The 26500-nt window shown below is 41.2% G+C and overlaps 1 protein-coding gene across 1 annotated transcript in view; it reads left to right on the top strand.

The window, feature by feature from the left end:
• Positions 1-22985, top strand: part of KDELR1 (KDEL endoplasmic reticulum protein retention receptor 1) — a 31880-nt gene extending 8895 nt beyond the window's left edge. Inside the window, exons 2-5 of the mRNA XM_056544624.1 lie at positions 12148-12248; positions 18048-18206; positions 19103-19355; positions 22265-22985. Of these exons, the coding sequence (XP_056400599.1) occupies positions 12148-12248; positions 18048-18206; positions 19103-19355; positions 22265-22299 (548 nt within the window). The 3' untranslated portion in view covers positions 22300-22985. The remainder of the gene's footprint in view (positions 1-12147; positions 12249-18047; positions 18207-19102; positions 19356-22264) is intronic.
• The last annotated feature ends 3515 nt before the right edge of the window (positions 22986-26500 follow it).

The raw sequence follows: 26500 nt of genomic DNA, 5'->3' as shown, positions 1-26500 counted from the left end.
CTTAGAAACTTTTAGTGCAGGATAAATCTTGTACCCTTCTTCAGATCTGTGCCTCCACAAAATCCAGTTTCTAAACTCTACAGGCAGTTCTTTGCCTCTCCTGGCTTGTTTTTTGCTCTGATATGCATTGTCAGCTGGGAGACTTTACATGTCTTTCCAAATCATGTCCAGTTTATTTTTTATTTATAAGATATGCACAGAATTATTTCATTTTTCATGTGTAAACACTGTTAGGTTAACATTTTTATATAGTAAAATAAGCCCTCATATGGCTCTGGCAGAAAAAAAGATATAGCAGTTAGAAGAGAAGATAAAAAATAAAAACTCCTTCACTTGAAAACGTTGCAGCAGGAATGAGTTATAAATCTTTCATATCTTAATAACCATACATTTACATTATCTGTCAGTTTTTGGGGCCTCTAAAGGCTCCGCAATGGAAGTTGTGTCCTACTGCTTGAGCTTCCGAGTGCTGATACCTAATACATGGTGATTTTTCAGCCTCCTGAGCCTGTGGTTGTTGACGTTGCGGTGAGCCGCTTATCCTGCAGTACGGTAGTGTTTGTAATGTGTTTACATACTGTATAATGGACATGGGGTGCAGCTCAGTTTTTTGGTTTGCTTTTGTGTCTTCGAGATTTAATGTGGTGTAATATCATAACAGCCCATAGCATGTCATTCATTGAACTGTCTGTATACTCTGCAGCTGTAAGTCTTGACATGTAGTTCCGGGCTGCGGACAGGTGAATTTTTCATCGATTTAGCCCTGTATAGACCAAGCAGGGCCAGACCAACTCTCTCTTCCCCCCCCATTTTTCAAAATGTTTATGCATTGTGAGGTGCAGGTGCATGGGACGCAAGTCTGCACCTCACATCGGCGCTCAGGGTGTATGGAGCGGGCTCCTGACTCGTGCCCGCTCCATACCCGACGGCCACCTGTTGATTTGACCGCGGCCGGCTATTAACCCTTTAGATCACCACTGTCAAAGTTCACAGCAGTGTCTAAAGGGATCTTTTAACCATTTTTTATGTTTATAACATCATATCCCAGTAAAAAAGTGTTCAAAAAGTCCGATCAATACCAAATTGGTACCGATACAAGCAGCATATTATGGCCCACAAAATAAGCCCGCATACAGCCCAGTATACGGAAAAAGACAAATATTGTAGGGGTCAGGGATTTTTTTTTTATTAAAATTTTTTTTTTTTTATAAAACATGATGGAAACTAAACAAATTTGGTATTGGTGTAATCAGGCCGACCTAAAGTATCCAAATAATGTTAGTTTGACTACAAGGTGAATGGCGAAAAAAAGAAATCTTAATTTATTTTTTTTTCAATTTCACCTCACAAAATTTTTGTTTTTGTTTCAGAGCATAGGTTATGGAAAAATCAAATATGCCATTACAAAGTATACTTGGCCCCGCAAATAACAAGCCTCATATGGGTCTGTAGATGGAAAAATAAGAGTTATGGCTATTATAGGACGAGGAGGAAAAAACAAAAGTGCAGAAACTAATAAAGACCCTTAGGGCTGGGCGGTTTGGCCAAATATGTGTATTGCGGTATTTTTGTTACTTATGGCGGTTCCACGGTATAAATGGTATCGAAAACCCCCCACCCCCCCCCCCCCCAAAAAAAAAAAAAAATTATTAGCGCTGTGCTGTCCCCATCGGGGTACTACTCACGTCACCTGCAAGCGCTGCCCTCCTCGTCCTCCTGTTTGTTGCGGCCGCCGGCTCTGACACTCTTACACTATAGCTGTATCCCTATGCCCGGGCTGCAAAAGGTAAACAAAAGAGGAGAGCCGTCAGCCTATCACCAGCCGCAGTGATGTTCCGCCTCGGCCGGTGATAGGCTGAGCCCACTGTCATGTAAGAAGCCAGCTTCTTACATGACAGTGGGCTCAACCTATCACTGGCCGAGGCGGAACATCACTGCGGCCGGTGATAGGCTGACGGCTCTCCGACGTTCCATTCCCTAGGAAGCAAGTCTGGGCCGACTGGGAAGGTTTGTTAAAGTTTATTTTGTTTACCTTTTCCAGCCCGGGCATAGGGATACAGTATAGAGCAGTGGTCTTCAACCTGCAGACATCCAGATGTTGCAAAACTACAACTCCCAGCATGCCCGGACAGCCCACGGCTGACCCCGATGGGGACAGCGCTCGCGGGGCACATATGATTAGTTCCCCGATGTTGGGACAGCGCAGCGCTGGGCTGATAATTCATTCATTCCCGAGGGGGAGGGGCCAAACCGGTATTGCGGTATGGGTTAAAATTCATATCGTGCAGCACACAAATTTTGGTATTTGGTATGAACCGGTATATCGCCCAGTCCTAAAGACCCTATTTATATACTATTTTGGTTGAAATTATTTTATCTACCAGGACAAGTGGATTTTCTTGAGGGACAAGTAGATTGTGTTCCGTTTTAGTCCCTTGGACAAGTAGTTATTTTTTTTCCCCACACCCCTGTGGTGCCATTTATGCCAAGTCTTGAAGTCCTGTAATTTGATAACCACGTCATAACCACGCCCCCTCATGACGTCACCCCCACCCCCTAAATGCAAGTCTATGGGAGGGGGCGTGACAGCCATAGACTTGCATTGAGGGGGCGGAGTGTCACATCATGAGGGGGCGGGCTATGACATCACGAGCTCCCGACTCCAGCGTTCGGAACAGTTTGTTCCAAACGCTGAGCAGCGGAGTACCCCTTTAAGGGATAACTGTCTGATTGTGAGGGTCCACCATCTGTGTTCTCTAGAACATGAACTCTTCTGGCTGAATGGAGTGCTGAGTCGGCACATACTCCATTCATTGTGAATGGAAGCACATGAAACACCTAAGTACACCGCTTTAATATCGCCAGAAATAAATAGAGTACATGCTGACCCACCACTTCATTCAGCTGGAAGAGTCAAGTCCCTCTTCTAGAGATAAAATATATGAAAAGGGAATGTATTTTAGATATAGATTCTGAAACATGTTATTGTTTTCTGATTGTACTTAGTATTATTTTTATTTATTTCATGTTTTGTACATTATTATAAGGGGCAGCCATCTTGTCTGAAGTGTTTTCACAGCATTTAAAGGAAAACTGTCAGATATTTTCTCCCGCACTATCCACAGTACTGGTGGATAGTGCGGGAGACGCTGATTAAAATGAGTCCTACCGGATCCGGCCGGCCGTTCGCCCGCAATTATAGTTTTATTCTATGTGTATATCTTGCTGTAACTGGCACGGGCGGGGCTTCTGCAATGATGTCAGCGCCGCTTATGAATATTCATCCCCCCTCCCTCCAGCTCTCCCTCTCTTCACCACTCCTAACTGGAGGAAGGGGGGATGAATATTCATAAGCGGCGCTGACGTCAGTGCAGAAGCACCGCCCGTGCCAGTTACAGCAAGATATACACATAGAATAAAACTACAATTGCGGGGCGAACGGCCGAGCGGATCCGGGTAAGGTGGGGCTCGTTTTTAATCAGCGTCTCCCGCACTATCCACCAGTACTGTGGATAATGCGGGAGAAAATATCTGACCGTTTTAATTTAACCTCTTAAGGACGCAGAGATTTTTCATTTTTGCACTTTTGTTTTTTTCCTCCTCAACTTCTAATTGTCAGAACGCTTTCACTTTCTACCTACAGACCCATATGAGGGCTTGTTTTTTGCGCCACCAATTGTACTTTGCAATGACATCACTTATTTTACAAAATATTCTATGGTAAAACAAAAGAAAATTATCTTCCCATGTGAAGGAGCTAGAGGGAAACGAAACATACCTCAGGCTTCTCCAAAGATTAAAACTTAAAGGGAATCTGGCATCAGTGTCACCCGCACTAACCTGGTACAGGTAGGTGTGTAGTGCAGGTGACAATGATGATAATGATACTTGCCTATCACCGATCTATAGTCTCGTTCGTCATGCTTCTTAGTCAGGCGGGAGGCTTGGTGTACAGCAGGAGTTGGTGTACGGCAGGAATTGAGAGAAGTGTGTGTGTGTGTGTATGTATATATTCTATGTTTGTCTTACTATATCTATCTATCTATTTATTTGCACAGCAGTAAGTCAACCTTTTTTACCTGATTTATTTGAAAATCCCAGTTTGAATCTCCTTACACCTTAACAAGCCCAGCTTTGAGGAATAGTTTTTTATTTTTTTTCTTGGCACCATACAGTGGGGATCAAAAGTTTGGGCACCTCAGGTAAAAATTTGGATTAACTTGCATAAAGAAGCCAAGGAAAGATGGAAAAATCTCCAAAAGGCATCAAATTACAGATTAGACATTCTTATAATATGTCAACAAAAGTTAGATTTTAGTTTGGGCACCCTGCAGAGTTAATATCTAGTACTGCCCCCCTTTGGCAAGTATCACAGCTTGTAAAGGCTTTTTGTAGCAAGCAAAGATTCTTTCAATTCTTGTTTGAGGTATCTTTGCCCATTCTTCCTTACAAAAGTCTTCCAGTTCTTTGAGATTTCTGAGCTGTCTGTCACGCACTGCTCTTTTAAGGTCTATCCATAGATTTTCAATTATGTTGAGGTCAGGAGATTGTGAAGGCCATGGCAAAACCTTCAGTTTACGCCTCTTTATGTAATCCCCCGTGGATTTCGAGGTGTGTTTAGGATCATTATCCATTTGTAGGAGCCATCCTCTCTTTAATTTCAGCTTTTTCACAGATGGCATCAGGTTAGCATCCAAAATTTGCTGAAATGTTATTGAATTCAGTTTTCCTTCTACTCGAGAAATGTTCCCTGTGCCACTGGCTGCAATACAACCCCAAAGTATGATTGATCCACCCCCATGCTTAACAGTTGGACATAGGTTCTTTTCATTAAATTCTGTTCCCCTTCTTCCCCAAACGTACCTTTGCTCATTCCGGCCAAAAAGTTCAACCTCATCGGTGCACAGAAATTGTTTCCAAAATGCATCAGGCTTGTCTATATGTTCATTTGCAAAGTTCAAACGCTGATTTTTGTGGTGAGGACGTAGAAGAGGTTTTCTTCTGATGATTCTTCCATAAAGACCATATGTGTACAAGTATCTCTTTATAGTGGAATAGTAGTGGTGTGGGTGCTTGTCCAACCCTGGTAAAGGTGATGCTTCTCTGAGGAGCCTCAGGATATGCAGATGTTCAAACCTCTGACCCAAGCAGATATGCTGTTACACAGATAGTGGGCTCCACTATCTGTGTAACAGCGTATCTGCTTCGGGTTGGACAAGCACCTTACAGGAGTTATCCAGCACCCACACCACTACTGACCAGACCGATACCACGGAACATCGGGACAGATGCTCGGCCGCCCAGAGGAACATATAGAGTGCATGCACTCACAAAGTGAACACCAGTTTAGTGCCTGAGCTTGCGCAACACAACAAGGTGAGTGTGGGAAACACACTATTGCTCAATCCACAAACTTTTGTACGTGCACCCTTTTTTTTCATCCATCTTAATTATCATGATTTACGTCACTTAGATAGCGCCCCATTTGTTCCCTTTTCTTTTTTTTCTGCACATATAGTGGAATAGTGTACCACAACTCCAGTGTCTGCCAGATCTTTCTGGAGGGATTGTGCAGTCAAACGTGGGTTTTGAATAGTTTTTCTCACAATCCTGCGAGCGGTTCTGTTTGATATTTTTCTTGGTCTTCCAGATCTTGCTTTAACTTCCACAGTTCCTGATGACTGCCATTTCCTAATTACATTCCGAACAGAGGATATTGACATCTGAAAACGTTTTGCCATCTTCTTATAGCCTTCTCCAGCTTTGTGAGCGTCAACAATTTTCAGTTTCAGATTTCTAGACAACTGCTTAGAAGAACCCATGGTGCTGATTGTTGGGGCAAGGTCAGATGTGTCTGGGCATTTAAAACATTTGAGATTGACATCACCTGGTCTTCCCAGATGATGATTGAGAACAATCCATGACACTGGCAGGTCTCAGCTTTGCAAAGGGGGCAGTACAAGATATTAACTCTGCAGGGTGCCCAAACTTTTGCAGCTGCCATTTTTTTGTTTTCTGTTATTTTGAAAGTGTAAATGATGGAAATAAAATCCAACTTTTGTTGACATATTTTAAGAATGTCTAATCTGTAATTTGATGCCTTTTGGATATTTTTCCATCTTTCCTTGGCTTCTTTATGCACATTAATACAAATTTTTACCTGGGGTGCCCAAACTTTTGATCCCGACTGTATACATTTCAAGTAAGGCTTCTTCTTTTACACTGCCTTTGCACCCCGTCGAGAGTGGACATCAAACTCTTTTTTTTATTGAGTTTGTTTGACGGGCGTGCAATGGGCAATAGCGGGTCCCGATGGACCCCATTATAGTCAATGGGGTCCGTAGGGGGCCGCTGTTTTTTAGCAGGAGTAGCTGGAGAAAAAGCTGGAGACCCCGCTAGTAGTATTTTTTTTCTCACGCTATTCTCCTAGGCAGCCCCTATGGCCGTCACATTACCGCGTGACAAAGGTAGTGTGAAAGGGGTTGCTGCACTCAGTGTTTTTGTATTATTTTATTATTTTCGTTCACTGTTCAAGGTTTTTATTTTTTCGTTTCTTAACGTTCCACATTTTTTCTCCACTTCTTCCCTAGTCTCTCATAACGTGTTTTCTGCATTCACAGCATTAAGGAATCAGTTCATATTTTACCTTTTGCATTCAAAATTGAATATTCTGTTTTATAAAGGAGGCATAGCCCTCTATAGATTCACACTAGGTATCCAATACAACAGAAATTTTTCCAAGATCTGTCAAAATTTTACAACAAGCTGTCAGTGCAGTCACTGTTTAGCTAAAGGCCCTGTTCACATTAACATAACTTCTAGATAAAAAATGAAACCAGGGCACTCACCCCAATCTAGACGATATTCTTCTTTTATATGTAGAAAAGCATAAATAACAGATAAAGGACGGACAAAATTAGGCATTGGCGGGGGTTTCTCCGCTGGGCGACAGTTGTCGTTTCGTGCTACTGCAGTGCTTCAACTGGCCCATGCGTTATTGCGGTCCGGATACATTTCAAGTAACCCCCTTATAATTTGCATATAGACAGGGCTGCCATCAGAAATTTTGGGGCCCCTTACACAGCTCAAGGCTTGGGCCCCCCTCCCATTGCCCACTACCAAGTCTGCCCCCAGTGCCCACCTGCTATCTTACCCATTGTCTATGAAAAAAATATTTTAAAACACAGGACAAGAAAAACAAGAGCCCTTTAATTTAAAGAGGAAGGAAGGAGGAAATATCACCATAAATATTACCATCATCACTGTTACTGACCCAGTTCTGTGTACTGAGACCCATATTACCAATAATACCAGTATACAAGGAGGAAAATGATCACTGTACATATTACCATCATACTGTTACTGACCAAATCCTGTGTACTGAGACCAATTATACAATAATAATACCAGTATAAATGTGAAAATAATACTGCCACACCATGAGCACCACATAGTGATTGAAATAATACCGCTGAACATAGACCAATATCCCCCCATGCAAAGTCCACATAGTAGTGACCCTGGCTCTGCAGTCCCTGTGATTACAGTGCAGTAACATCTGCTGACTCACAGGAGGCGTCTTCTTGGAGTGGTTGTCTTTCCTTTTCTGTCTTGCTCTGACCATCATGAAGTCTTCTTCCAACCATGACTCCTCTTCACAGAATCTGCCAGACAACAAATATATTATGTTCACACTTTTTCAGCACATTTCCCACATGTTCCCTACTCTAAGTGCCCCAAATAATGCCTTACTTGGTGCCCTGAATATTATAAGGAAGTAGTTAAGTGTGTTGGAGAAAAAAGTAGGGGGATAGGGTGGAGGGCAGGTTATTTAAGGTACCAGTAGGTTGATAATGCCCCATGTAGGTAATGCCCTCAATAATACTCCCAGGTAGGTTATGTCCCAGTAGGTAGGCAGTAGGTCATTCAGCTAGACAAGTTGTAGTTAATGCCCCCTTCAGGTATGTAATAGATAATGCCCCCAGTAGGTAGTAAGTTATTCCTCCAGGTAGGTAATGCCCCCGAGTAGATAATACTCCCAGGAAATAGTGCCCCCCCAGGTAGGTAATGTCCAAGTAGGAAGTGCCATCAGTAGGTAGTGCCCCCAGGTAGGTAATGTCCTAATAGGAAGTACCATCAGTGGGTAGTTCCCCCAGGTAGGTCACACCTCCAATAGGTAGCTCCACCAGGTAAGTAATGCCCTGGGTAAATAGTAGCAGCCCCTGTGCTGATTGTAAAGGGCCCTCAGCCCATCCTGGCGTCTAAGTGAATAGGGGACACGGGGGAGGGGTGTTAGCTGGAAGACCTGGAATAAAGGGCTGGCAGCGAGATAGATATGAGATAGATAGATAGATATGAGATAGATAGATATGAGGTAGGTAGATGGATATGAGATAGATAGATATGAGATAGATAGATATGAGATAGATAGATATGAGGTAGGTAGATAGATATGAGATAGATAGATAGATATTAGATATGAGATAGATAGATATGAGATAGATATTAGATATGAGATAGATAGAAATGAGAGAGATAGATAGATATGAGAAACATAGATCGATAGATATGAGATAGATAGATAGATATTAGATAGCTAGATGGATATATACAGCAACATGGATAGATGGATATATAGATAGATATGAGATATATAGATATGAGATAGATAGATAGTTGATAGATATGAGATGGATAGATATGAGATAGATAGATAGATGGATATATAGATAGATATGAGATATAGATATCAGATATATAGATATGAGATAAATAGATAGATAGATAGTTGATAGATATGAGATAGACAGATGGCTTTGGCTGTCTCGGCATTCTGGGAGTTGTAGTTTTGTAACAGCTGGAGGCACACTGGTTGAGAAACATTGAGATAGTGTATATTTACCTCCAACTCATTCTCAAATAGGGTGCCTACAGCTGTTGCAAAACTACAACTTCCAGCATACCTTTGGCTGTGTGGGCATGCTGGGAGTTGTAGTTTTGCAGTTTTGGAACAGCTTGTTAAGAAATAATGAGATGGCGATAAATAAACATTATCTCAATGTTTCATTACCAGGGTGCCTCCATCTGTTGCATGAGATGCCTATATACCTTCCAATAATCCCCAAATTGCAACCTGCACACACAACACGACCCCCCCCCCCCCCCCCCCTCCTCCTCCTCCTAGAAAGTTACTTACTTTGATGGGCAGGACCCAGCTGTAGGTATTTGAAGGCTTCCTCGGTGAGCTGGTGTCAGTCTGTGGAGAAGGTCATGTGCTCCTGCTCCACCAATAGAGTGAGGGGGCGGAGCCAGACCTCTCTGCTCTTCTCATCCCAGGCAGACAGTGCAGCCCCTGCGCTGATATCACAGGGCCCGCATGCCGCAGGTGTAAAGACAAAATGCCGCAGGAAGTGCCTGACCGTCAGTCTGCCTCTGGGAGCAGGAGACTGCTTTACAGCGGTTCTGTGCGGGGGCTCCTGCAGGGGGGTGCAGCTGGGGTCCGGGCCACCTGGGAGCCAGGGCCCCTTACTGCTGTACTGGCTGTACCCCCCTGATGGCGGCCCTGCATATAGATACCAACAAATTCCTAGAGATAGTAATATTGACTTATTAAAGGAGTACTCTGGCCCTAGACATCTAATCCGCTATCCAAAGGACCCCGCAATCTCTCCTGCAGCACCACTTGTCATCAGCCTCATGCCCCCTCCCATAGACTTGCATAGAGGGCGGGCCGTGACGTCACAAGGGGGCGGGGCATGACGTCACAAGGGGGCCTTGACGCCACTGTATCATGAGTCATCAGACACAGAGCGATCTTCTCTTAGTGAGGCTGATCACAAGTGGGTGCTGCAGGAAAGATTGCGAAGGGTCCCCAGCGGCGGGACCCCCACGATCAGACATCTTATCCCCTATCCTCTGGATAGGGGATAAGATGTCTAGTGCCAGAGTTCCCCTTTAAAGTCACCATTCCAGTATTTTGGATTCTTGGTGTCAAAAAATGCTGCCTTGTGTCACAGGTGAGGGAGCAGACAGGCAATGTATACAGCAGCTGTTGCTTACTTGCTTTGTAGAGCTATGTTCTTCAGCAGCTCTGGGCGGGTAGCTGACCGTAGTCCTGTGGTAGCGGAGGGGCTGTGATGAAGAGCTGAAGGAAAAGATTGCATTCTGGGAATTGTACTGGGTAAATTATTAAACAGGAAGCAGAGTGATTATTTGACATATGAGGAGACACACAAAACAAATAAATGTTGGTGGTTTTCAGAGCTAGCAATACTATATGCTTCTGCAGCATTTTTTTTAACCTGACATCAGAGTACCCCTTTAAATTTCTCTTCAATAAACTTTCCTTGTGGTAGCAGCAAACATCTAGGATTTTTATGCATGCATTGGGGTCAAAGGTTTAAATCCACACAAGCACAACATCTACCATACATCTTGTATGCTCTTGCCTTGGTTATGTGGGCTTCCTTCTGTTTTTTCCCCATATTCTAAAATAAAACTGATAATCTTCCTCTGAAAACTGTGAAAGTGTAACATTTTTGATATAGGGAAGTTAATCTCTGTACAGTCCCTTGGAATATGTTGGTACTATGTAACCAATAAGGGAATAAATTATAAAACTTAATGGACCTCTGTAATAGAAAAAAAGGGCTTCAACACCCTATAAAAATAATAAACAGCACATCATTTTATTTTTACCTAAAAAATGTATGAAGTTGGAAATGCACTTTAAAGGGGTATTCCAGGATTTTTTTTATTTGACTATGCTACAGGGGTTGTAAAGTTAGTGTAGTTCATAATATTGTGTCTGTATTTGTGTCTGACGGTTTTCTCACAAGCCTTCTGTGATTTTCACCCCAAGATTTATTTTTACCAGCATACAAAATGACTGTTGTCTCAGATTTTTCCCAGGTTGCAATGCTGCCCAGACCTGACTCACTAGTCAGCTGATAACAGGGATCCTGTCTGCTTCAATGGGTGGAGGGATCAATCTGCAACTAATGCAACAGCTGTAGGCACCCTGATTGAAAACCACAGGTCTTTTGAATGGATGCAGCTCATTTATGTTTCAATGGGTGGGGTGGCTGATGTGTGGGAGGAAAATTGAATTGTGGGATTTGTATAAAAAAATAAATAAATAAATAAAATAAATTTACAGGAAATACCAGTTCACAAAAAGCTAGCCACAATATTATAGTAATCTCACAACATAGCCATTTAGCCCCAAGACAAGCGCAGATCCTTCCTAAGCATGTCCATTACTGTCTACCAGGTACGGACTAAAATCACCTTATGGTGGAGAACCCCTTTAACAGTAAAATAATCAAATCCTTGCAGCACTTTTAAAAGAAGGGCTGTGGTAAAAGGATATGTTTGGATGTAGGTCTTTTTTCAACCCACTCACTATGTAACTAGGGAATCTAGATATTGTTGCAGTTATAAACTGTACTAAAATACTTTAGAATATAAATTCAGTGTATTGACCCATTTCATTATTCGTAGAGCTTAGTAGGTGAGGAAATGATCTCCTTTTTTGTATTTGCCAGACTATATTGATCACACCAGTAAGCATTCGCTAACACAGCCGGTCATACCTGGCTAACATCAGTGTAAATATATCTGTGTGAGTTATGACATGCACGGAATAATGATATATATTCCAGGAGCCATTAACTGTGCAAGTTGTATTCAAGAGGCAGCAGTAAAGGAGGCTCCAGGGATATTAGCACTAAAGCTGCTTTGATAAAGAGGATCGGACCATCCCCAGTCGCATAGTAAGAAGGTATTCTCAAGGAGTCTTAATTGAAATATTTATTGACGAGCAGGTTGTTGCATTTTATTTCAGATATTAAAGAAATGTTCTGGAACATGAAAGTGTCAGGAAGGTTTTTCTTTTTTTTCTCTCCCTTTGAAAAACCACAAAGCACACACAACCATCTTCCTGACTTTGATAAAATCCACTGTATAGGGCGATGAGAATAATGTGGTAGATCTGCAAGGAGGGAGGATGTTTTTGTAGAACAAGCTCTATCCATATAGGTAGAGGAGGGCAAGGAGTCCTCATACACATGCATGAGACTGGATGTTTAATACATAAAATATGTTTGATATGAAATGTATAATTAATCCTATTCATTTCTGTTTTAGGCATCTCTGGGAAGAGCCAGATCCTATTTGCGGTTGTATTCACCTCTCGATACTTAGACCTGTTCACTAACTTTATCTCCCTCTACAATACCTCTATGAAGGTAATACATCTCTGTTATGTTGTACACGTTATTGCCATTGTTGAGCATAGTTACATAGTTGAGCATATATCTAATTCAATACAGTCTTCCCTCAATTTACAATATTAATTGGATCCAGGATGACCATTGTATGTTGAGACCATAACTCTATGGAAACCCTGTAATTGGTTCTGAAGCCTCCAAAATGTCACCAGGAAACAGTGAGGATTAAAGAAAAATAAGTAGATAACTAATATAGATAAAGAAAATCCTTACATATATAAGTAAGAAAGAGCTGCGGAGAGCTGTAAATCACTGTAGAGGACAGGAGCTTCTTCAGGGTCCTGTACAGTGCACTCAGTAAAAATGAAGCTGCCCTCACCTAGTGCCCAAAGGAGAAGCTAACCCTGGCACCAGTAAAGAGTAGTACAGAACATGTAGTACCTCCCTGTACTGTAGAGAGTGGTTACCAGACAGCCAGTCAGTGCATGCACTTCAGTAATACAGGGGTTTTACCAGTGAAATGCCCATTCTGATTGGTCAGTTCTTCCAGCCATTGACATGTTTCTCTGATCTAGACTGTCTGTACATTGTAAGTCTGGTATCAAGTTACAATGGTCCAAAAAAGACCATTATATGTATGAAATAACCTGAGGCCATTGTAAGTTGAGGAACCACTGTACAGTAACCCCCCCGACATGCGATGGCCCCGACATATGATAAAATCGACATATAAGAGGCCATCGCACGTCGATGTCAGCATCAACATACGATGCTTTTATATGTCGGGGCCATCGCATTAACTGCTATCCGACAGCGCAAAATGCTTAAGCTGCTGTCGGATAGCAGTTTAAGCATCCCGGACAGGTTCGCTTACCTATCCCCGCTGCTCCGGGTCCACTTCGCGATCCTCCAGCGTCTTCTGCATCTTCTCCAGGGTCCAGGCCTCGCTTTCTGGCGTCGTTATTACGTCACTATGCACGCCGTGCCGGCGCAGCAGTGTAATAACGTCACCAGAAAACGAGGCCCAGACACCGAAGAAGATGCAGAAGAAGCCGGAGGATCGCGAAGAAGACACCGGAGCAGTGGGACAGCATCGGGAGCGGTGAGGACCTGGTCCAGAGCGTTGGGGACAGGTGAGTACAGCTTCCTATACTTTACATTGCACGGATCCCTCAACATACGATGGATTCGACAAACGATGGGTCGTTTGGAACGAATTACCATCGTATGTTGAAGGACCACTGTATAGTTATTTTTTTTTTTGTAAAATACATTTTAGAAAGATGTGATAAATGATGTATTCTGCTATTGACTCCAATGTCAAGAATACACAAGGTTTAAAGTGCAACTCCAATCACGCTCTGGCAGCAGAATATCTGTTTAAATCTTCTGGCAACATTGTAGCCCGCAACTACATTGATCAGGATACGGATTAGCCTAAAGTCCCATGAAAAATCAATTGGTCTTCCAGCAATTCCATATCTTGATCACTATAGTCATTGGCTATAAAGTTGCTTGGAGATTTAACCTGTTCAGGACTGCATCCCGAGTCCTTAAGGACGTAGGTCGTATGGATACACCCGTGGGAATTCCGGTCCCCTCCGCTAGCCGGTTGGGGACCAGACCGGGATACCTGCTGAAATCATTCAGCAGGCATCCCAGCAGGCATCCCAGCACATCGCCGAGGGGGGTCCTGAGACCCCCCCATGTCGGCGATCGGAGAAAATCACATGTCAATTCAGACATGCGATTTTCTCCTATTCCGGGCTGATCAGGTCTCTGGTAACCTGGAAAATAGGGATGATCGGAGCTGTCAGTGACAGCCCCGATCATCCTGAGGGATAGGAGCAAGGTTGCAGTGCTGCGATCTCCTCCTATCCCCTGCCATTAGTCAGAAATGAGTTCTGACCAATGGCAGTGCATGACAGGGGGTTGCCATGGAAAACCCCCGCTCTGCCCACCCCTGGATGTCGGGCAGAACGGGGGGAGAAGATGGCGGCCGGTACCTGTGAAGAAGATGCCGTGGGGACCGCCGATCATCGGTGGAGATCAGCGGCTCAGGTAGGGAAGCAACGGTGGGGGGGGGAAAGGAAGGTGGCAGTAAAGCGATCTTTACTGCTGCCCTTCTAGTGGTTGCCAAACTGCAACTCCCAGCATGCCCAGACAGCCAAAGGCTGGGAGTTATAGTTTTGCAACATCTGGAGGGTAACAGTTTGGAGCCCACTATTACAATGGTGCCCAAACGGTAGCCCTCCAGATGTTGCCAAACTACAACTCTCGGCATGCCTAGACTGCCCAGGCATGCTGGGAGTTGTAGTTCTGTAACATCTGTCCCTTCAGATTTTGCAATTTTCATGAAAATTGCTGCTATACTTTGAAGCCCTCTAATTTTTTCAAAAAGTACAAATATGTCCATTTTATGATGCCAACATAAAGTAGACATATTGTATTTGGGAATCAATATAAAATGTATTTGGAATATCAATTTTCCTTACAAGCAGAGAGCTTCAAAGTTAGAAAAATGCGAAATTTTCATTAAATTTGGGGATTTTTCACCAAGAAAGGATGAAAGTAACGATGAAAATTTACCACTAACATAAAGTAGAATATGTCACAAAAAAAACATCTCAGAATCAGAATAATCGGTAAAAGCATCCCAGAGTTATTAATGCATAAAGTGACAGTGGTCAGAATTGCGGAAAAGGGGCTGCGTCCTTAAGGTGAAAATGAGCTGCGTCCTTAAGGGGTTAAACAGTTATCTTCCCATCAAAGCGTGATCGGAGTAACACTTAACACCTTAAAGACACAGGGTTTTTTCATTTTTGCACTTTCGTTCCACCTACAGGCCCATATAAGGGCTTGTTTTTTGTGCCACCAATTGTACTTTGTAATGACATCAATCATTTCACCACAAAATCTATTACGAAACAAAAATAAAATAAAAATATGGGGCAAAAAAAAAATACATTTTGTACATTTTGGGGGCTTCCGATTCTACACAGGGCACTTTTCAGTAAAAATGACACATTACCTTTTTTCTGTAGGTCCATATGATTACAACGATAACCAAATTATAAAGGTTTTATTTTGATTTCCTTTTTTTTTTTTTTTGTATGAAAATTACCATGTTTAAAAATGTCCTTATCCGACCCATATAACTTTTTTAATTTTTCCGTATGCAGGGATGTGAGGGCTAATTTTTTGTGCCATGGTCTGTAGTTATGTTTGCTACCATTTTTGTTTTGATGGGTCTTTTATATCGCTTTTTATAAATTTTTATAGGGTATACAAAGTGACCAGAAATTCTAGACGTTGGTATATTTTTTACGTATGCACCATTGACCGTGTGGTTTAATTAACGTTATTTTTTTTATAGTTCAGACATGTATGTATGCAGCAATATCACATATGTTTATTTTTTTACATATTTTTTTTATGGGAAAGGGGGGGGGGGAATTTAAACTTTTATTAGGGAACTTTTATTAATCAGTGTTATTGGTGCTCTGCTGCTCCAGCCTGCTATGGCTGACTGGAGCCTTGGAGAACTGATTGGAGAGGGAGGAGGCAGGTAAGGACCCTCCCGCTGTCCTTTCAGCTGATCGAGACATTGAAATGTCACCGCAATATTCCCAATCAGCTCTGCTGAGCTACTGGCAGTGTATGTTCGGCATTTTAGATGCCACGATCAACTTTGATTGCGCCGTCTAAAGGGTTAATATCGGGCATTAGCCCGATTGCCGATGTCCAGCATTAACCGCAGGTCCTGGCTGCTGATAGCAACTGGGACTGAACAGATGTGAAGCGAAATCAACTCCTGAGCTCACTTCATAGACCTGCCGCACCGTATATACGATGCCGGTCGTTACGTGGTTAAATTACTTGAGAGAAGAGAAATAGACAACAACAATTAAAAACATTTTTTTTGTCTAGAGCTGCAGAATTTTACCATTTGACTTTTTCTATGCAAGGGATATAGGTAGAGATGAGCGAACTTACAGTAAATTCGATTCGTCACGAACTTCTCGGCTCGGCAGCGATCAGTGCCGCGCGCTATTAGCGGCGGGTCCAGGCTTCACTATGACGCCGGGCCCACCATGATATGATGCGGGGTCACCGTGTAACCCCGCGTTATATCACGGGAGCGGGACTAGGGGCGTAAGTTTACACCCTTGGTCCTTAACAGGTTAAAGATGTCTGAGATTAAGATTTTTTTTTTATTTTTTATTTTTTACAGATGCCTGAAGGTGGTAAAAAATATATTTAAAAAAATGATGTGCACGTACTCTGATCCCCTGCAGCTCAGGTGCAAAACTAAGGGTTCTCAGGCCTCTTGTCTAGTTCCTGGTTGCTGATAACTCATCATCCCAGCAGGGATTGCCCAGCTCAGCCAGTGAATGGCTGCTGCAGTGTACAGTCTCAGTCAGTAATTGAGCAGGACAGTTCCTGTGGGGATGATGTATCGACGTGAACCGGGAAGTAGCCTAAGACAGTGGGGGATTGGGGAAGGTGAGTATTAGAGATCAGTGAAGTTACTGTAATTCGATTGGTCACGAACCTCTCGGCTCGGCAGTTGCTCACTTCAGCCTGCATAAATTAGTTTAACTTTCAGGTGCTCCGGTGGGCTGGAAAAGGTGGATACAGTCCTAGGAGAGAGTCTCCTAGGACTGTATCCACCTTTTCCAGCCAACCGGAGCGCCTGAAAGCTGAACTAATTTATGCAGGCTAAAGTCATCAACTGCCGAGCCGAGAGGTTTCATGACGATCAAATTACTATAACTTTGCTCGTCTTTAGTGAGTATACCTTTTTTTTTTTTTTATTCTTTATTTTATTTACACTATTCCCCAGGCATAAATTAAACCTTGTTCATTTGCATACAACCCTTTCTACTTGTTTCATGCATTATATGTGGTCTGACTTTTTTTTCACTTGTTAAGTTAGAAAAAGGGATTTTCCAGGAAAACCTCATAGTTAACCCTATGACTCCCTGTGCAATAAAACAACAAAAACCTGCATACTTACCTCTCCTGCTCCACAGATTTGGTCTGCACCCCTGTGTTACTCCTCTCTCTGATGACTTCCCGCTCTGCGGTTGCATAACGTCATTGGAAAAAGGAAGAACAACAAAGGAGCACAAAAAAGATATATTGTCTGCAGCACTCTCAAGTGAGGTAGATATGCCGGTATTTGTTTTATTGCACAGGGAGTCATAGGGCTAGCTTTGGATTTTCATGGAAAACCTCTTACAAGTGTACCTGTACCGAGATAAAAAAAAAAAAATAATAATAATAATGGTAATAAATATAAAATGCTCCAGGCTTACTCCTGGATAAATCCTGGTTTTCAATCCTTCTATGGCTCCTAATTCTCTTTTTTATGTTGCTCACACTGCGGAGGAGGGGGGTGTTCACTTTGGCAAGCATGATGCTTGCCCTAACATCTCATGAGGGAACTTTTTCCCTCCTCAGAGCTGCTCTGTGCACTAAGGCTTCGTGACATGCCCCTGGCTGACAGAGCAGACTGATTGGCAAATCGGAATCATGCACAGAGCCCTGCATTTCCCACCCATACTTCCTGCATTTTCTCTCAGCACAGTTGCAGTCAGAGGAGATTCAGAGGAGATTTTTGCTGCACATCTATCAGATATCTGAAATATCATGTGGCTATAAAATACAGTAAATATCTAAGATAAGAATACCCCTCTTATTATAAACACATTTCTACTTCTATTTTTTATTATTTTTATCTACCATAAAACATTTATGTTTTTAATTAAAAAAAAAAACAGTTATATAAAAAAAAACATTTTGTGTTTCCAGCTTGTTTACGTTGCAAGTTCGTACGCCACAGTGTGGCTGATCTACAACAAATTTAAAGCTACTTATGATGGGAACCATGATACCTTCCGTGTGGAGTTCCTTATTGTTCCTACAGCTATTTTGGCTTTCCTTGTCAATCACGATTTCACACCACTAGAGGTAAGGAAGCTATATGTGTGTGTTTTTTCTTTGTTTTGGCTGTCTATTGGCACATATAGCACCATTTCCTAGTGATCATTTCCTTATACTTTTGTAATTACTTACTGTACTAGTTCCTGATACCCTATTGGTTTTGCATGCTTTACATCATATCAAAAGTTTTTATATCTGACAGTGCCTATTTCAGTGCCAGAGAAGCTGTGCAGAGCAGCAAGATGCACACCACCCTTATACAAATGCTTGCTGCACATTAAATGGTCTGCTGGTCTTGCTGAAATTGGTGGGTTTGGGCAACATGCATCTAATGTGTATAACCAGATTAAGGCCTTTTTGAACAGTAACCAATATAACTATTAAAGAGAAACTGACAACCAGTTCACCCGCACTAAACCCAATACACTGGGTTATAGTGCTGGTAAACCTAAATAAAATCTGTCTTGCTGTTTCCAAGTTACAAATATTTTCCTTTCCACAATGAAGGCGGGAGCCGGCTTTCAGAGCTTCCCTGCTCCTTCCTCTGTGTTCCCATATGCCCACCAATCTTGTGCATATTCATAAATATAGACTCTCACATCCTAATGATGTAAGAGCCAGCTAATGATGTGAGAGCCTGTGCCCACTTGAGTATTCTGCTAGAATAGCAGAGAGCTAGTGCAGCTTCCTCCTCATTGCTCCTCACATCCTAGTGACAGGGAGCCTATTCCCATGTTCACTGTACTAGAAGAGCGCTCACGTGGGCACAGGCTTTTATGTCATTAAAATGTGAGAGCGAACAATTATTCGTATGCAGAAGATGGTCAGGTGTATTACTCAGTGTATTGGGTTCAGTGCAAATGAACGGTTGTCAGTTTCTCTTTAAAATCTGTAAGATCTTTCATCTACTCTTTATTTTACAGATTTTGTGGACATTTTCCATCTACCTGGAGTCTGTTGCAATTCTGCCCCAACTGTTTATGGTCAGCAAGACTGGAGAAGCAGAGACCATCACGAGTCATTATCTCTTTGCTTTGGGAATTTATCGTACACTCTATCTTTTTAATTGGATTTGGCGTTACCAGTTTGAGGGGTTCTTTGATCTCATTGCTATAGTTGCAGGAATTGTACAGACCATTTTGTATTGTGACTTCTTTTATCTTTACATTACCAAAGGTAAGATAAAAATGTGGATTATATATACGGCATTCAAATTACAATTTTGATTTAGAAAATGAGACACAATGTGCTCTGTTTTATCTGATATTGACCATCAGGTGTACTCAGTATTATACTGTTTTATCCAGTAAAAACTTTTTTTCTGACCAATGTGCCCAGGCTTAGTAATAAAATATAAAAAGCTTATTCATACCTTCCTCATTTCCCACCGGGCCCAGCTATCAGGAAGGCCCATCTGCAGCTGCTTACACGTTGCTTCTCGGAGCTGCAGAGCATAGTGTGTGGGACCTCCTTATACCGGAGCCCAGCAGGGAGCAAGGGAGGTATATATATGTTTTTTTTTTTAGTCTGAGCACACGGCATGAAAAGAGTTTTCACTGAATAACCCCTTTAACCCCTTAAGGACTCAGCCCATTTTGGCCTTAAGGACTCAGACAATTTAATTTTTACGTTTTAATTTTTCTTCCTCGCCTTCTAAAAATCATAACTCTTTTATATTTTCATCGCCAGATTAGTATGAGGGCTTGTTTTTTGCGCGACCAGTTGTCCTTTGTAATGACATAACTCATTATATCATAAAATGTATGGCGCAACCAAAAAACACTATTTTTGTGGGGAAATTAAAAAGAAAAACGCAATTTTGCTAATTTTGGAACGTTTCGTTTTCACGCTGTACAATTTACGGTAAAAATGACGTGTTCTTTATTCTGAGGGTCAATATGATTAAAATGCTACCCATGATTATATACTTTTCTATTATTGTTGTGCTTAAAAAAAATCACAAACTTTTTAACCAAATTAGTACGTTTATAATCCCTTTATTTTGATGACCTATAACTTTTTTATTTTTCCGTATAAGCGGCGGTGTGAGGGCTCATTTTTTGCGCCATGATCTGTACTGTACTTTTTGATACCACGTTTGCATATAAAAAACTTTTAATACATTTTTTTATAATTTTTTTTTTTAATAAAATGTATTAAAAAAGTAGCAATTTTGGACTGTGACTGTTCACGCCGTTCACCGTACGGGATCATTAACATTTTATTTTAATAGTTCGGACATTTACGCACACGGCGATACAAAATATGTCTATAAAATTTATTTTTTACGCTTTTTGGGGGTAAAATAGGAAAAAACGGATGTTTTACTTTTTTTTATTAGGGGAGGGGATTTTTCACTTTTTTTTTACTTTTACTTTTAAATTTTTTTACATTTTTACACTTGAATAGTCCCCATAGGGGACTATTCATAGCAATACCATGATTGCTAATACTGATCTGTTCTATGTATAGACATAGAACAGATCAGTGTTATCGGTCATCCTCTGTTCTGGTCTGCTCGATCTCAGACCAGAGCAGAAGACGCCGGGAGCCGGAAGCAGGAAGGTGAGGGGACCTCCGTGCGGCGTTCTGAATGATCGAATCCCCGCAGCAGCGCTGCGGGCGATCCGATCGTTCATTTAAATCACGCACTGCCGCAGATGCCGGGATCTGTATTGATCCCGGCACCTGAGGGGTTAATGGCGGACGCCCGCGAGATCGCGGGTGTCGGCCATTGCCGGTGGGTCCCTGGCTGCGATCAGCAGCCGGGATCAGCCGCGCATGACACGGGCATCGCTCCGATGCCCGCGGTTATGCACAGGACGTAAATGTACATCCTGGTGCGTTAAGTACCACCGCACCAGGACGTTCATTTACGTCCTGTGTCCTTAAGGGGTTAATTCGAACAAAAATGTTGTTGTCCTCCTGGTCCCATTCATTTTCAGTGGACAGGTGAAGTTATCCTCTCCTGTAGACGGGATAATTTGTGAATCAGTAGGGGTCCCACTGATCCTGAGAAGTTTACCAGTGTTCTCTGGATTGGTGGGGTTCAAGCTGTCTGACCTCAAATGAGACTTGCATGTTACTAAAGAGACAGAATATTACTAACTTACTAAAGAGACAGAATATTACTAACTTACTAAAGAGACAGAATATTTACTCCCCTAAATATAGGCTTATTTTAAAACTTCATGTCTAGATGTTAGCTTGGAGTCAATAGTAAAATAAAGCCATACCTACAATGATTTTCTGTTTATGGAGATTTTTCTCCCATTACGTTTTATGGGGCCAGTGGCATTTTTTAGAAAGCTTGTTCACACTGCTGTTGTGCTTCGGTAAATGGAGCTCTGTCAGCTAGTTGGAGTTGGGCAGAGGGAAAAAAAAAATTGGTCCTGAACAATTTTTTTTCGCCGATAATATAGCGGATCCCTGATGGACCCCAATTAAGTCGATGTGATCTATCGAACCTGGTGGTGTTAGTAGTGCACCGACCTGTCAGTTCAGCACAAAAGTAAGAGTAAAAAGGAACAGAGCACAATGGCTGTGTGAACTTAGCCTTACCTGTGCTGTTATTTTACCTTGTTTGTTGTGTTTTTTCCTTCTATGGATCTCGACTAGAAATATGAGTAAATGTTTGTGGGGCTTTGTTTGTTTTTTTACATTTTTTTTTTTCACATTCTTCAATAGAAATCTTACAATTACACGATAAAAATGTCTGAAGGAAGTCTAAGATGAGGAAAGAACATGTTTAAAACATGTGCAGAAGAACAGTTGATTGGTTGCCCAAGCAAATCAGATTGCTTCTTTTATTTTTAAAAAGGCCTCTGAAAAATTAAGCAAGCAATCTGATTGGTTGTTATGGGCAATTGGTCAACTATTCCTATGAACAGGTTTTAATAAATCTCCCCAAACCATCATGAGCCCTGACCCTGACTAGATAGTATCTTACCAGAGAGAAGAGGTGTAATGTGTTAAGGACTATGAAAGTTAGTATGGCATTTCAAAATGTTTAGACAAAAGATGACTTGTATCAATATTTTGCTGTTTAATTGTGGACATATTTTTTTTTTTCCTCCTAATTCTAGTCCTAAAGGGAAAGAAGCTCAGTTTACCAGCATAAGAAGAAACAGGCACTATCCTCTTCTGCAGTGTATCAGTTTCTGCTGTGAGGAGAGGAATTACTAAGGGAAAAAGATGCATATCACTTAAAGTACAAACTCCAGGGCGGAATGACACAAAACTGTACAGGAGCTGCTTTTCATTCCCACTACTCCTCAAGAAATAATAAAGGAAGGATTCCTGAAGAAAAAAATTGCTATTAAGCTGACTGATCCTTAAACAGACTGGACTTCAGTGTCAGCTATTTGTAGTTCAGGCCTTAAGAAACTAACAGGACATTTTCAAATTATAATTTCTTCTTTTTTTTTTTTTTTTTCTAAATGTGTTTCATTTCTTATTTTACATTTCTAGTTTTTTGCAGGAGATGTAAGGAATAAAAAAAATTTACCCAAACATTTTTATTATTATTTTTTAATTATTGATTAAACTTTGTCAGCCAGTGTAGTTGGGGCTTTCTCTTCCTTTGATAAAAGAATCAAATGAAAAGTTTTTGCCTTTCCCTTTTTGCAAACTACTAAAATGTTAAAAAAATTAGTAAATTGAAATTTCATCTATGTTATTCATAGGGTAGAAATAATGTATTTTTGGCAAAAACAGCACCAAGAAATTGAATTTTTGAAATATTTGAGTGCAGTCTTTCTATGCAATCTTAAATGTTTTATATTCATTAAATGATTTTCATTATCACTGCCCTTCTTTTATTTATGCTGTCAGATCCTTTTCCAGATGTCCGTTTTTATGTTGCTAGTGGATTTTAAACATTTTCAGTTGTGTGATTTATTTACAGTATTGAAGTGTTTCGCTTTTTACTTTGTGTTACAAAATAATGTTTTGGAATGTGATCACCTTTTGAGGTAAAAAAAAAAAAAAAAAAACTTACAATAAATTGATCCAATAAGGACACATTTAACGGGGTACTCTACCCCTAGACATCTTATCCCCTATCCAAACGGAGCCCCGCAATCTCTCCTGCTGCACCCCTGTACATCCGCAGCTCTGAGCTGTTTGCTATGTGGCTGATGACGGGCGATACAGGGGAGGGGGTATTGTGACATAACGCCCCGCCCCCCCCCCCCCCCAATGCAACGTCATGCCTCGCCCCCACCCATAGGTGGCGTGGCGTGATGTCACGAGGGGGCGGGGGGGTGACGATACCCCGTCCCCTGTATCGCCACGGAGCAAACATAGCTCCAAGCTGCTGATGTATGGGGGTGCAGCAGGAGAGATCGTGGGGGTTCTGGGCGGCGGGACCCCCGCGATCAGACATCTTGGATAGGGGATAAGATGTCTAGGGGTGGGGCACCCCTTTAAGGACACAGACAATTTTATTTTTGCGTTTTCGTTTTTTTCATCCTCTTCTTCTAAAATCCTTAACTTTTATGTATCCATTCACAGACCCATATGAGAGCTTGTTTTTTGCGTGACCAGTTGCACTTTGTAATTACATCACTCATTTTACCCTAAAATGTATGGTAAACCCCCCCCCCCCCCCCCCCCAAAAAAAAAAAATTTGGTTCGTTTTCACGCTGTGCACTTTAGGGTAAACATTATTTTATTTATTTTCTTTATTCTCTGGGTCAATACGATTGAAATGATACCCATGATTACATACATTTCTATTATTGTACTGCTTTTAAAAGATCTCAATCTATTCTTACAAAATCAGTACATTTAAAATTGCCCCATTTTGACCACTATCCAAAAAAGCAAATGGTGCAAAAAACTATTTTGCAAAAATTCCAGCTTCCAATCATAAAATCCAAAATTTATTAAATCATATTAAAATGATACCCAAAATGTGAAGAATAAAAACAAGCAGAAACGCCGACGCATTTCGAACCTTGCGGTTCTTAGTCATGGCACAACCTAGTGTGACAAATGCATCCTATATATACTCTAGTCATGTAAAGACTGAACGCCAGACTGGAGAAATTGGGAACGCCCATCAATGACAGGAGTTCAGGGGAGACAACAGCATCGTGATTACTCAGGTGAACACCTGTACTGGTAGGAACCAAAGCATGCTGTTTTGTATAAATGTGTGTGTGTGTGTGTGTGTGTGTGTGTGTGTGTGTGTGTGTGTGTGTGTATGTGTATGTATGTATGTATATATATATATATATATATATATACACAGCCTGCCAAAACAAGATTATTACTGATAAGCCAAAATGCATCATGAGCAAAACCACAAGATATAGATGTAAACGCAAAGTTGTTCACACCATGCGTTATATGCCATCGTGAATATGAATATATGTAAGATCTGTTTTGCACAAAATTACAAGTATATATATATATATATATATATATATATATATATATGATATGGAACTATTAGAAAACATATCTAACATACACTTATTATCTTGCATATTGTACGGCAACACAAAAAGAGCCAAGCACATCATAAATTCACTACAACACATGGAGATCAGTGCTATATATATTGCACCATGCACACCATGCGTTAATGGGAAAATAATATGTATACGCATAATAAAACATGCAATAATAAATAAATATATATGCATGGCGTGCATGGTGCATGATGGTTTGTGGTGCACCACAAACCAAATGAGACTCATGAGAACAAGCATATATGATCTTAGATGGATGAGTTATCAGTATTAATTTATATGAATGAAATATTAGATACCAAATAAGAAAGACATAATCTGACTAATAAATATAATATAGATCTTGACTGAAATTTAATCCAAGTGGAAAGTGTGATTGCAATCTTAAAATCCAAAAAGCTTCTCTTATTCTAACTTTCTTATGCCAATCTCCACCACGAGCAGGACGTACTACTTTTTCAATACCCATCATTTTCAGACTTGAGGTATCACCTTGATGTACTTCACTTATATGTCTGGACAGACCAGACATACCTTTAGTATTGAATGACGGAAAATGCAGGTGCTCATAGATGCAACATTTAAATTTTCTTGTGGTGCATCCAATATATTGTACATTGCAAACTGAACATATCACTGAATAAATGATATGTGTAGAGTTACAATTTATAAACGATTTTACATGATATTTATCATTTGTGATAACCGATTTAAACACACTGGATTTATGCATATATGGACACAAGTTACATCTATTTTGAGAGCATTTAAAATTGCCTTGAACATAGAGCCATGATCGATTGGTGTTTGCACATGATGTTAAATAATCACTAGGACATAACCTATTCGATAAGGTGCAGCCTCTTTTCACTACACATTTCACACCTTGTTGTAATATAGTGGTCATGGTCTCATTTTCATATAAAATTGGAAGATGTTTGAGAATAATATTCTTTATTTTTGTAAATTCTGTACTGTAGGCAGTAGAAAAAAAACTATAGATGCATTGTTTATGTCTGAATGATTATCTGTAGAACCATCATTTTTAGATTGTAGATAGCTTGTTCTTCACCTATGAGCAACCGCATTTTCCGCTTTGGCGAGGATACCCCTAGGATAGCCTCTTAATCAATCTGCGTTTTAAGTCTGAACAGATTTCTATGAAAAGATCATTGTTAGAGGAGGCTCGTTTGGCTCTCACAAATTCACCTTTCGGTAAATTGTTCACTACATGTTTGGGGTGGCAGCTATTGTAATGCAAAATATTGTTACCAGATGTCTGTTTTCTGTACAGTTTTGTTGGAATGGTATAGTTTACTGGAATACCAGTTAATGTGACATCTAAAAAATGTATTGAGCTGCCACCCCATTCCAGCACATAGTGGGATTTGAACCCAAAGCCCCAGCGCTGCAAGGCAGCAGTGCTAACCTATGAGCCACCATGCTACCCTTAGCATACATCTAATATCCACGTTTGCTAAAATGGACAGAGATGTCAGCAGAGAGTACCAGAAAAATTAGGCATGTACACATGGCTGAAAAATTTGGTATTGTTGCAGCCGCTTCTGTAGCAGCAGCCATAAAAATTGCAGCACCATAACAAGTGCAGCAGCAGAGGCCAGAAAAATTAGGCATGTACACCTGGCTGGAAAATTTGGTATTGTCGCAGCCGCTGCTGTAGCAGCGGCCAGAAGAATTTCCGGAATGTTTTAGGGCAGAAAGTGCCCTAAAACATTGCGGCTTGAACCCTAGTTGGTGGTGGATAAGTCATGCAAGTCACCCGGCATTCAGAGTTCAAATACAGCAGCGTGTGGACCATTTTTAGCCCAAGGCTGCTCATCT

This window comes from Hyla sarda, chromosome 10 (genome assembly GCF_029499605.1).
Source record: "Hyla sarda isolate aHylSar1 chromosome 10, aHylSar1.hap1, whole genome shotgun sequence".
In the NCBI taxonomy this organism is placed as follows: Eukaryota; Metazoa; Chordata; class Amphibia; order Anura; family Hylidae; genus Hyla; species Hyla sarda.
This window is presented reverse-complemented; position numbering and strand designations above follow the sequence as displayed.